Source organism: Neomonachus schauinslandi, chromosome 2, assembly GCF_002201575.2.
Source record: "Neomonachus schauinslandi chromosome 2, ASM220157v2, whole genome shotgun sequence".
In the NCBI taxonomy this organism is placed as follows: Eukaryota; Metazoa; Chordata; class Mammalia; order Carnivora; family Phocidae; genus Neomonachus; species Neomonachus schauinslandi.
Window position 1 is genome coordinate 202,879,118 of NC_058404.1, and position 12,698 is coordinate 202,891,815.

Consider the following 12,698-nt stretch of genomic DNA (forward strand, 5'->3'; position numbering starts at 1 on the left):
GGACTCGATCCCGGGACTCCGGGATCATGACCCGAGCCGAAGGCAGTTGCCCAACCGACTGAGCCACCCAGGCGCCCCAATGTTCTTAAATTTTAAAATAGGGCGCCTGGGTGGCTCAGTCGGTTAAGCGACTGCCTTCGGCTCGGGTCATGATCCCGGAGTCCCGGGATCGAGTCCCGCATCGGGCTCCCTGCTCGGCGGGGGGTCTGCTTCTCCCTCTCCCGCTCCCCCCTCTCGTGCTCTTTCTCTCTCTCACTCTCTCTCTCAAATAGATAAATACAATCTTTAAAAAAGAATTTTTTTAAATAAACATTCTAAAAGGTATTTGAGTAACATGTGGAACTATGAAAATAAAAGGCCTGTCTTCATTAAGGAAGCCTTTTATCTTTTTCCTGTTTTTTAATTTTTTTTTTTAAGATTTATTTGAGAGGGAGAGAGAGAGAGATGAGAGCATGAGCAGGGAGGAGGGGCAGAGGGAGAAACAGACTCCCTGCTGAGCGTCAGGACCTGAGCCGAAGGCAGCCCCTTCACGGACTGAGCCACCCAAGCGCTCCTCCCTGTTGGTTTTTAAACTCAAGCCCAGTTGGAAGGGCCTCAGGCCTGAGGTTTTGCCCTGGGGTTAGGACACCGGTTGAACAGGGAGGTGGGAAGGACTGTCTTGCACTCGCCCCTTCTTTGGGCACCTCTTCTCAGCTCCTTCTTGACCTGGGTCTCTGCCTTCCTCAGAGACAGATTATTCATTCAGCAAATACTTGAGTTTCTGCTTTGTGCTGGGGAAATTTATTGGAACCTGTCATGTTTGAAATGACTTCTTTTTTTTTTTTTTTTTTTTATTCATGAGAGACAGAGAGAGAGAGAGAGAGAGACAGAGGCAGAGGGAGAAGCAGGCTCCCAAGGAGCAGAGAGCCCGATGCGGGCCTCGATCCCAGGACCCTGGGATCATGACCTGAGCCAAAGGCAGACGCTCAACCATCTGAGCCACCCAGGCGCCCCGTTTGAAATGACTTCTAACATGGCTTTATAGATTTGGCCTCACAGATGTCATCATGTCATACCCATTTTTTCCCACTGTGACACTATTGTCCCTTCTCTAGGAGTAGAAAATCGGAAAATCAGCGATTGCAGTGTTCATCAGCCCCCCTAATTGGGCCTATATTAACGCTTCCACTTAGAAGGGTGCTTGTGGGTGCGTAAATAGTTGCACCACAGTTGAGAATGGGCAGGTGGTGGTGTGCTCTGAGCCAGGTGGACGTTTCTCCTTGCCATCACTGTGGCCAGCATTACCTGTGTGGGGCGGGGAGATGGGGGGAGATGGTGGGGGGTTTCACTGGAAACCGTCCCGATGGCTTCAGGAGCATAGGAGACACTTGTCAGTCAGTGTTTGCTGCATGGGGCAGCGCGCTACTGATCATGCTCGTATTGAGTGAACAGGCTTGGAGCACCTCCCTGCTTTTAAGTGGTGGCTGATGCACGTGTTTGCTTTCACCTCGCAGACATCCTGTGGACCTCGGCGAGATGGAGACTGAGTCTGCAGAAAGCAGCTCCGAGTCCCATACAAGCTCTCAGGACAACTTCGTAAGTGCCTTTTCTTGGTTCCATCTCTCACCATAGGTGTCGGGTTAGTTGCTGACTGCGTCTGCCCCTTGATGAGCTGACACTGAAGCCAAAGTTTGGTTCTGGTGCTTATGAAGAAGGGGTTCCTTTATCCCTTCTCTGACGTCATTGAAATGTTGACTTGATGGCGTTCCTAGGTAGTGGCCTTAATTGAGGTTTTTGGTTCAATCCACCTAATAAGTTCTACCATTTTCATTTTAAAAGTGAAAGGCCTTTTTTCCTCTGATTCCAGTGTCTGTGTAGGCCTCGTCACTGGCATTAATTTTAGGCTGTATACAGTTTTTGGGGGTGATTTGCTAGTACAAGATCATTTGCTAATTACTACTATATAAAGGTATGCTTTGGGCCTAAGGGTTTCCCCCACATTGGCCGATTTTTAAAAATTACATGGTTTTTGAGAGGGAAAAAAACTATAAAGATTAAAAACGATATATAAAATTATCTCATCTAATCCTGTAGTTGTTGGTTGGGTGCATGTTCCTTCAGACTTTTCTGCATTTGTGCAAGCAAATATATGTGAGCAGGTTATAATAAAAGCTCTATTGTTTTTATAAAGGAGACCACCTTGATATTTGTGTATGGAAATACTTAACATATTAAGTGGAAAAAAAAAAAACCAGATTGAAACTAGAAAAAAGCAAACGTTTGTTGTGAAGTACTTCTGTTTTATGTGGGATCATCCTGTACCGTGTTTGGACAGTGGGGAAGCCTATAAAATAAAGGTGCATAGTTGCCTTTTTCTTTTTCTCTCTCTCTCTCTCTCTCTTTTTTTTTTTTTTTTTGCCTTCCATCTGTGTCCCCCTACCGTGGCAAGCCTGGCATGTGTCCTTCTAGTCTTGTGGCCCATCGCGTACCTCACACTCTCTGTGACCCACGTATGTGACTGCAAGGTCAGGAGTAATACAGATGTCCAACTGTAGAGCAATAGCAGAGTTGTGTCACAACGACTAGAGCTGTTACAGGTTGTTTCTGAAGACTGATGACGTGGGAAAGTTGTAGAGAGAAATAAAAACAGGATGTTTAATGATGGAATGATTCCAGTTTTGTGGCTGTTGACGTGTATGTAGGACTAAAAGGAACCCATGAACATCTCAACTGGTGGCCTCCATAGTTTGGATCAAAAGTAACCCTTGTCCCAGCTCAAGAAACAGATTCTGAACATACCACCTGCAGAATCAGAAGTTAGAGGGAGATGCTCAGGCCCAGGGGGCAAGGGGAGGGGAGCCAGACCATGAAGATTAGAGACAGGGGTCCTGGGGGGAGTCCTGGGGGGTCCAAGAAGAGGTGGTTCAGAGATGGCTGGATGTGCTGAAGGGAAGAGAAGCCCGGGCCTAAGCACTTTATTTAGTACTACAAACACCTGGGTAACTGTGTCCCTCAACCACCCCACTAGATGCTGCACACAACCATTATGTCATTGTGCTCCAGAAATGTCATCCTGACAGAACAACGCTCCTGGCTAATCAGCTGTCCATGTTCAGGCCTCCTGGCTGCCCTAAGAACGGTCTTTTTACAAGTCTTTTTTTCTTTTTTGACCCACAGTTTAATCAAGGATTACTTGCTAAATTGTTATTTCTTACATTTTCTTAACTTAGAATAGTCTTCCTGCCTTTTTCCTCCCATGACAGTGACTTTTTGGGAAGACTTCAGGCTAGTTTTTGTAATGCAGAGTTCCTCATTTGGGAGTTCTCCTACTGTTTCTTTAAGAACTAGATTCAGATTGAACACTTCAGGCAAGAATGTGACCATGGTGGGGGTGTATGTCCCTTTGTCTCATTATTGGGGATGTTAAATTTATAATATGATTCAAGTGGTATCAACCAGATTTCTTCATTGTAAAAGTAACTTTTTTTTCTTTTTTTTAAAAGATTTTATTTATTTACTTGAGAGAGAGAATGAGAGAGTAAGAGCACATGAGAGGGGGGAGGGTCAGAGGGAGGAGCAGACTCCCTGCAGAGCAGGGAGCCCGATGCGGGACTCGATCCCGGGACTCCAAGATCATGACCTGAGCCGAAGGCAGACGCTTAATTGACTGAGCCACCCAGGTGCCCCTAAAAATCACTTCTTTAACGTTCATTTAAAACTTCAGTTTTGGGCGCCTGGGTGGCTCAGTTGGTTGAGTGACTGCCTTCGGCTCAGGTCATGATCCTGGAGTCCCGGGATCGAGTCCCGCATCGGGCTCCCTGCTCGGCAGGGAGTCTGCTTCTCCCTCTGACCCTCCCCCCTCTCATGTGCTCTCTCTCATTCTCTCTCTCTCAAATAAATAAAATCTTTAAAAAAAATAAAAATAAAATTTTAGTTTTAGTTGGTATAAACATTGAGCTTCACTGGGTTTAAATGCCCTAAATAATAAACTCTTAACATTTGATTGTTTGACCTTGTAATTAAGTTTTTTTTAATGAAAAAGCAAAACCTGTTTAGTAAGGCAATTCAGAAATACACTAAATTAAACACTGGTATCTCCTGCCCTGAGAGCCACTATTGAGTTTTGTCCCGTCTTTCAGTGTTTTTGTGCTCATAGGTGTACACGGGTGTACACGTCTGAGCTTTTTGTTCCATGTAGCACACACGATTCCTTTGGTAGTGTAGTTACTGGGAATTGTGAGTGCGTAGATCTTGACAGACGCTCTGTCACTTGATTCCCAAAAGCTGTACAGTGCAGGATGGGCTCAGGAGGGGGCTGTCCTCTGCCTGAGTGCAGAGCAGCTAAGCTAGATCCTCCTCGGCAGGTGAGCACGTGCTCAGTGGTTGGTGGGATTCTGCTCCACCAGTCACGATGCAGCCCTTAGAGTCAAAGGGCTGGGGCTCAGACGCCGTAAAGGGTCCGTTAGTTTCTTTTTTTCTTTTTTAGATTTTATTTACTTATTTATTTGACAGAGACACAGCGAGAGAGGGAACACAAGCAGGGGGAGTGGGAGAGGGAGGAGCAGGCTCCCCGCTGAGCAGAGCCCGATGCGGGGCTCGATCCCAGGACCCTGGGATCATGACCTGAGCTGAAGGCAGACACTTAATGACTGAGCCACCCAGGCGCTCCAGGTCCGTTAGTTTCTAATGGGTTGGTTGGTGGGTAGGGATTTGACATACCCACGGAGAGGAAAGATTGATGTTATCCGTGAATTTTAATTAGGTAATGGTTTTGAATTCTCTCAGGAGCATTCCAGCACACATAGACCTTCGCTGGTAATGCTCCGTCTTAGTCCTGTGGCGCTGTGGGCAAAGGAGGCGGCGGTCGCCCCTGGTAGGGGTGTGGTGCGCAGCCTTGTGCGTCGTGTCTTGGGAACTAGCCCTGACTGTGCTCCTGTCTTCTAGGACATGTACTCTGGCACACCCACTAAAGTCAGGCACGTGGACTGCCGAGTGGAGGACGAGTTTGATTTGGAAGCTTGTTTAACTGAGCCCTTGAAAGATTTCTCAGCCATGAGCTAACTGATGCCACCTGGGGGCCACTGGGAGCAAGAGTTGCCTCCACCTGGCAGGTTGGGGGCCGGCCGAGCATGTGTCCTGTGTTGGTAACCGGATGGTTTCTGTTCCTAGTTCATTATCTTATTATCTCATGGTGAATTGTTATTCTTGCCTTATTTTCTTAAGACACGTTAATTTTGTGTATAGTGAATGTATTTTGCATGTTTTAAATTGTAAATGGAACTAAATCCAAGGAAAATTGAACTTGACGCAGTCTTGAAAACTTAATTGCTTAATCTCTACCATCCTCCAAGTTAACCTGACGAGCATATTTTAACTGATTTTCCGCCAGTATGTTAGATGTTACGTTGTTACTTGTCAGATGGCTGGTTTGGGGTTAGTCACACATTCATGGGGCCAGTTATGCATCAGCTTTCTTTACTGGTATCTGAATATTCTCATAATTGGATAATTTTAGTATCTTTACGGAAACTTAATTTTGGGCCTTTTGTTAGTACGTCAAGGTGTGTTTTTTTTCCCTCCTACAGAGCACTGAATAGTCGAAGGTAGTAAATTGAGCTGTTACGGGATTTTATGTAAGTTACACAGTCTTAATTTGGTACTTGTAAATAGCGCTAGGTAGGCCTTCTACCTGTAATACTCCAAGAGTTAAGGCAGCAGAGGGGTTTAGAAAGAACATTTTTTTACAGTCAGTTAATTTACCATGTAAAATTGCTGTAAATGATAATGTGTACAGATTTTCTGTTCAAATATTCAATTGTAAACTTGTTAAGACTGTTATGTTTCTATTGCTTTTGTATGGAATGATATTACAAAAATAAAAAAGAACCTTCTTACCTGATTTATCACGTTGCCAAATAGGCTACCTGCTGAGATAATTGCTGCGTTTGAAGGACCTAATTATCTGTCCTTACCGAGTGGCACTGGGGAGGACAGCGCACGGTGGTGAAGGAAGCATGGCCCTGGCTCATTGAACTCTGCCCAGTGAGGACCTTATTTCATAGGTTTGGAGCTCTGATGGCGCATCTTGGTCAGGCCAGAGTCACATCCGAATCTCCTGTGACTGCAGAGCCTGGCCACATTCGGCGTGTGTCCAACAGACTTAACGGGGTTTGATGCTCATTCAGCAGCTGGGGTGAGTGGCAGGGCCTTTCCCTGTTTCCTGAGACAGACCAGGGCTGTGCAGTCTGCCTTGGAGCAGAGTGAGCATCGGACCTGGGTTTCGAGGGGCAGCCCTGACCACCTCATGTCTTCTGTAGTTATGCACTTGAACCCTGGAAACTTGGCCTACAGACATGGCCACTAGGCCACAGCCATGTGCCCTAAGAATGGTCCCTCAGACATGATGCTGATGTTATCTCAAGCAAAGGATGGGTTTTGTCAGCTTTGTTCACGGTCTTTCAAAAGGAGCCCTTCCTGGGGCGCCTGGGTGGCTCAGTTGTTAAGCGTCTGCCTTCGGCTCAGGTCATGATCCTGGGGTGCTGGGATGGAGCCCCATGTCGGGTTCCCTGCTCCGTGGGAAGCCTGCATCTCCCTCTCCCACTCCCCCTGCTTATGTTCCTGCTCTCGCTATCTCTCTCTGTCAAATAAATAAAAATCCTAAAAAAAAAAGGGGGGGGACCCTTTCCTTGTTCACTTTGTTCAGCCCATACTGTGTCAGGCACAGTTCTATTGGTATTGGAGACCTGCAGGAGACAGGGTGCTCCAAAATCTGCACTCACACTCTACTGGGGACAGAAGACTGTAAGTACAGCGTCAGGTTAAGGGGTAAGAGCAGAGATGGGCAGGGGCCTTGGGGAGGACTGGGAGGTGGGAAGTTGTCATTTTTTATAGGCTGGTTGAGAGATGCCTGATGAGGTGGCATTTGGACAGACATGGTCTCAGGGAGGACCATGTGCCTCAGAAGGCAGCAAGTGCAAAGGCCCTGGGGTAGGAGTTTGGTGTATAGACTACCGGCAATATCCTCACGTGGGAGAGACTGTGTAGCTGGGCAGGAGCTTGAGGAGTAAAGTGCGGGCGGGTGCCTCTGGGGCTTTGAGGAGACCAGGGGAGGGGAGGAAGGTGGGAAGGTGTGCAGCTATTAGGAGCTGGTGCAGAATGGGTCCTGGCCATGTGGTGACGGAGTTGAGCAGCACTGTTACGTGTGGGGTGGAGGTGGAGAAGGATGGACTGGACGGGCTGGGCGGAGTTCCAGGCAGCACCACAGGTGTCTGCTTCCTGCTGAAGCCCCGGCTGAAAGGCCTGAGCAGAGCGGGAGCCGAAGGAGTGGCCCTCGCTGGTCTCCGTGGCCCTCAGCCTTCCTGGGGACACGCAGGGCTCTCGTTTAGACACGGTGTCCCAGCAAAGGTCAGCCCCCGGGACAGCCAGCGCTCCGGGATGACCAGGAAGGTGTCCTCTGTGTGAGGCTGGGGCTGGGAAATGCTGGTTCAGACCTTAGAAAGTCGGGAGTGGCTTCCAGGCTCCACGAAACTCCAGAGCCGTCCCCCAGCGGAAGCTCAAGCCAGAGGGGCTGCTTCTGAGGAGACCTGTGCTGGTGGTTTCTGTTTAAGGAATCGAAGCCCAAGAAGTTTCACAGGAGGCTCGGAAAGCTTTGGAGAGAAGTACGTCGTCAGAAACCCTGCCGGTTCGTGCTGAAAGGGGCCCTGGACCCTCCCGGTTCAGCTGGCAGGAGCCACGGGAAGGAAGCTGCGGCTCGGCTGCATGGCTGCAAACCGGCCTGCCTTCCCCGCCCCCTTGGAGGGTGGGGGCAGAGGGAGGGAGACTCAGGCAGGCCCCACGCTCAGTGCGGATCCCAACCTGGGGATCGATGTGGGGCTCGATCTCACGACCCAGAGATCACGAGTCAGCCACTTCACCAACTGAACCACCCAGGCGCCCCAAACACAGGCTGCCTTTTGGGGGAAAAGAATAATTGAGGGGGTGGATCCAGGAGCCCAGAGGCAGAGCCGGGAAGCGTGGAGTGCCCTGATGGGGCACGAGCAGGCCCAGTGGTTCCCATGTACCTCCACCCAGTCTGAATCGCGGTGTCTGGAGCAGTCGGCCCGGGCCTGGCCCACTACTGTGTGTGTTGTGTGCGCGAGTGCGTGTACCTGTGTGTGTGTGGGGGTGGTTAGCGGGGGCTGGGGATGGAGGGCAGATACGACGTCTCTAGCTCACAGGTCTTCAGGCTGAGAGGAACTCCACACCAGGAGAGCCCCTCTTGGGGAGGAGATTCTGGCCTTCGGGCTGGTGTTGGAGGAGGAGACTTGGGGGCCGTGAGGGGCTTGTCCCCAACTCATGGCCGGAGAGTGGACTGGGGTGGTCTCATACGAGGGTGAGGAGGCTGGGCTGGCTAGAGTGGGGGTGTTGTACACAGAGACTTGGGCTGAGTGCGGTGGGCAGTAGGGGACGTGACATCGGATTTAGGTTCTAGAAGAATCATTCTGGCTCCTAGCTTTTGCTTCACATTTAAATTCTTGGAATGCTCTTAAGCAACAAGGAAATCAATTTTCAGACTTTAGTTTTTGCCTTTTAATGCTGTTAACATAATCTGGTATTTTTTTTTTTTTTAAGATTTTATTCATTTATTTGACAGAGAGAGAGGGAGAGCAGGAACACAAGCAGGGGGAGTGGGAGAGGGAGAAGCAGGCTTCCCACCGAGCAGGGAGCCTGATGCGGGGCTCGATCCCAGGACCCCGGGATCATGACCTGAGCCGAAGGCAGACGCTTAACGACTGAGCCACCCAGGCACCCCCATAATTTGGTATTTTCTATATGAGTGTTACAAATAAGCAATAGGCTAGGATTGAGTCGTCTTTATTCTTGACTCTTGTACATCGAACCAAGAAGTGTCAGAACTAAATTAAGTTTGTCCAGCATGATTAATTCTTCACAGTTCCAGGCTGATTGCTATCTCGTTCCCATTGGTGATTCATTTTCCTATCTCCCCAGGCGTAGACGTGGTCAGCTTATCAGGGTTGTCATCCTGTGTCCCCCAACTTTTCTTCGTGTGTTGGAAAGCCATTCTTGTTTCTTGCTGGTCTATCAGCATCCTTTCCCTTTGTAGGAGGACGTCTGTGGAGCCTCTCAGGTGAGTCAGCAGTCTCTGCTGAACCAAAAGGCTGCACTTTTGGCCGTCAGGACCCGTGTGCGTGGCTCTTGGATTAGCAGAGGTCTTTTTATCCCACGCAGGCAGAGTCCCATCACAGTGCCTGGAAGACTGTAGGTACCTTGCACGCTAACAGTTGAGCTGTCGTCTTCGAACCTGGGTTGGCTGGGTGGGAGGAAGTGTGCCTTTTTTTTTTTTTTATTCTTATGTTAATCCCCATACATTACATCATTAGTTTTTGATGTGGTGATCCACGATCCATTGTTTTCGCATAACACCCAGTGCTCCATGCAGTACGTGCCCTCCTTAATACCCATCACCAGGCTAACCCATCCCCCCCCAAAACCCTCAGTTTGTTTCTCAGAGTCCATGGTCTCTCATGGTTCGTCTCCCCCTCCGATTTCCCCCGCTTCATTCTTCCCCTCTTGCTACCTTCTTCTTCTTCTTTTCTTTTTTTTTTTTTTTTTTTGGAAGTGTGCCTTTTTGATCATCGGGCCTGCATATTTTATTTAAGGATGGTTTTAGTGTGTTTTTTCTGTGTGTGTGCGCACGGGTATGCATGTGTGCACGCGTGTGCATGTCCTCATGTGTGCGCGTGTGCATGTGTGCGTGTGTGCCCATGCGTTTTTTTGCTTTATTGTTGCTGTTTTATTTGCTTTCCAATGTGCAGGCTTTACTTGGACCTTACGCCACTTTGTGAAACTCACATTTCAAAGATTGACATTAAGTTTTCCAGAAAAATAATTCCCTCAGTGCAGTATAGGAAGCCAAGTCTCCCATTATGGGCACTAAGGGCTTTGATGACTTTTGTGTTCTAACAAAGGCACCAACTGTGTACGTGTCCTCGGCTCTCCGCCTGGCCTGGCGCATCAGGGGCACCATGTGTGGGGTGTGGGATGCAGGCCTGCCGCTCAGTCCCAGCTCCGTCTTCCCGCTGTGGGAGGGGGCCTTCACGTCCCCCTCTCTAAGAGTGGGATAATAGTGTCTACTCCATAGGACGTCTGGGGGATTCAAGGAGACCGTGAATGCCACATGAGCAGCTGTGGCTGCCGGGAGACCCACTTAACGCGTCACCGCAGCCCTGCACGTCGGTTCATTCCTTCACTACCACTCAGGGCAGGGATGGTCTTCGGGCAGAAAACAGGCCTTTAGAAGCGGGAAGCCGATGACCAAGAGGCATTCTAGCCGTTTCACGGAGGCCGAGATGTGGGTGGGTGTGCCCAGGGAGGGGTCCCAGGGCTCAGGCCAGTGCATGCTACCCCCTCAAGTCAGTGCCAGGCCATGTGTGGGCCATGTCACATGTTCCCCAGTGGCCCGAAGGTGATTTTGAGAGTGCTTTCCAGTGTTGGTGTGCACTCTGGGGAAAAGGCGGAATTTGAGTTTCCAGAGGGACTTCCTTCCAGTCTCCTTGGGCCTGTGGTTGACGCAGGCAGGCGGTGTGAGGCCATACGAGTCATCTCTTGATGCACAGCAGGTTTCCCCGAAACTTAGTGGCTCACAAGAACGACCGAATGTCCGTTTCTGTGGCTTAGTTGGGTCCTCTCATTCGGGCTCTCGCAGGACTGCAGTCCAGAAGTGGGCTGGGGCTGGGGTCTCATCTGCAGGCTTGACTGGGGAAGGGTCCGTGTCCAGCCCCACTCACATGCAGTGGCCGGAGGTGGCCTCTGTTCCTCACTGGGTGGCTTCTCCATATCGCAGCTTGCAAGGAGCAGGCAGGGAGAGAGCCAGCCAGGTGGAGGTCACGGGCCTGTGTAACTTGATTTCGGGAGTGACAGCCTGTCACTTCTGTTGATTAGCAGCAAGTCACCGGCCAGCCGACACTCAAGGGGAGGGGGTCACACAGGAATATGAGACCGGGAGGGGACTGTTGGAGCCGTTTTAGAAGTCAGAGGGCCCTCGTGGGCAGTTGGGCATCCATGGCCATGGCCACAACGTAAATCTCACATGTTGTACAAAAGTTAACTTAAAATGGGCCACAGCCTTCTTAAATGTAAAGTGTAAAACTTGTAGAAAATCACTGCACTCTAGAGCTGGGCAGAGTTCTTAGTCTTGACCCCAAAGGCATGATCCATGAAAGGAAGCATTACTAAAATGGACCTCATCACAGTTAAAAGCTTTTGTTCTGTGAAGGAGCCTGATAGGAGGATGGAAAGACAAACTGCAGACGACGAGAAAAACCTTTGTAAACCACGCACTTCACAGGACCTGTATCCAGAATATATCAAAAGTCTTAAAACTCAAAATCACTCCACCTAGAAAGTGAGTGAAGAGGGGGCGCCTCATTCAGTGAAGCGTCTGCCTTTGGTCATGATCTCAGGGTCCTGGGGTTGAGCCCCAGGCCGGGCTCCGCTCGGAGCGGGGAGCCTGCTTCTCCCTCTCCCCTGCCCCCTCCCTGCTCGTTCTCTCTCTCTCTCAGATAAATAAATAAAACCTTTAAAAAAAGAAAGGGAGGGTGCCTGGGTGGCTCAGTCGGTTAAGCGACTGCCTTCGGCTCAGGTCATGATCCCGGAGTCCCGGGATCGAGTCCCGCATCGGGCTTCCTGCTCGGCGGGGGGTCTGCTTCTCTCTCTGACCCTCCCCCCTCTCATGTGCTCTCTCTCTCTCATCTCTCTGTCTCAAATAAATAAATAAAATCTTTAAAAAAAAAAAAAAGAGCAAGAGGGCGAGTGGAGGTTTCACTGGAGGGGCACCCGGATGGCAGAGGAGCCTGAGGAGGGGACTGTCATCAGGGACACGCGTCTGAAAACCACCTGCTGGGTGGCCGGCGGTCCTTAGTACCAACACTGAGCGCGGCTGAGCACCGGGCGCGGCCTCCTGGCTGCGCTGGTGGGAGGCTGAATGGTCTGCTGATTTCTTAAAAACTGAACACACAGCCTCCGTAAAGCCCAGTCCTTGTGTTCCTGGACATTAATCCCAGAGGGAAAAGACACATTCACATAAAAACCGGTATGTGAATGTTCATTGCGCTTGGAATCGTAGCTTCCCCAACTGGAGACAAGCCAGACGCCCTTGAGCAGGTGAACGGTGGAACCACAGCTGCTGCCAGGGCTGCGCACGGGATCCTCGCGGGGACTGTGTCGCCAGGACCCCGGTCGGTGTGAGTGTACTCTCCTTTTGCAAGACCTTTTCCTACGGGGAATGACCATTCCCGGAGACTTTTCTGAAGTACACAAGATTCGAAACCACACACTGAAAGCACGCCACATCCTGAACATACTGGCCCAGAATGACCAACACCAAGACATGTTCTAGCAAAATTACTGGACTTTAAAGAAAAAGAAAAATCCTTTGGACATTTTAGAAAAAAGCATATTATTTATAAGGGAAGGCATTAGATTATCAGACTTCTTTTTTAAAAATTATTTTTTAAGATTTTATTTATTTGTCAGAGAGCACGAGCAGGGGGAGAAGCAGAGGGAGAAGCAGACCCCCTGCTGAGCAGGGAGCCCGATGCGGGACTCGATCCCGGGACTCCAGGATCATGACCTGAGCCGAAGGCAGTCGCCTAACCGACTGAGCCACCCAGGCGCCCCGTAGTCTATATCTAATGTAGACTTAACCCACATCCATATCT

At 49.8% G+C, this 12,698-nt stretch overlaps 1 protein-coding gene across 1 annotated transcript in view; it reads left to right on the plus strand.

Moving 5' to 3' along the window:
- LOC110569757 (stem-loop binding protein) overlaps positions 1-5,869 on the plus strand; it is a 10,782-nt gene extending 4,913 nt beyond the window's left edge. Inside the window, exons 6-7 of the mRNA XM_021677684.1 lie at positions 1,494-1,575; positions 4,924-5,869. Coding sequence (XP_021533359.1) covers positions 1,494-1,575; positions 4,924-5,040 — 199 coding nt within the window. The 3' untranslated portion in view covers positions 5,041-5,869. The remainder of the gene's footprint in view (positions 1-1,493; positions 1,576-4,923) is intronic.
- The last annotated feature ends 6,829 nt before the right edge of the window (positions 5,870-12,698 follow it).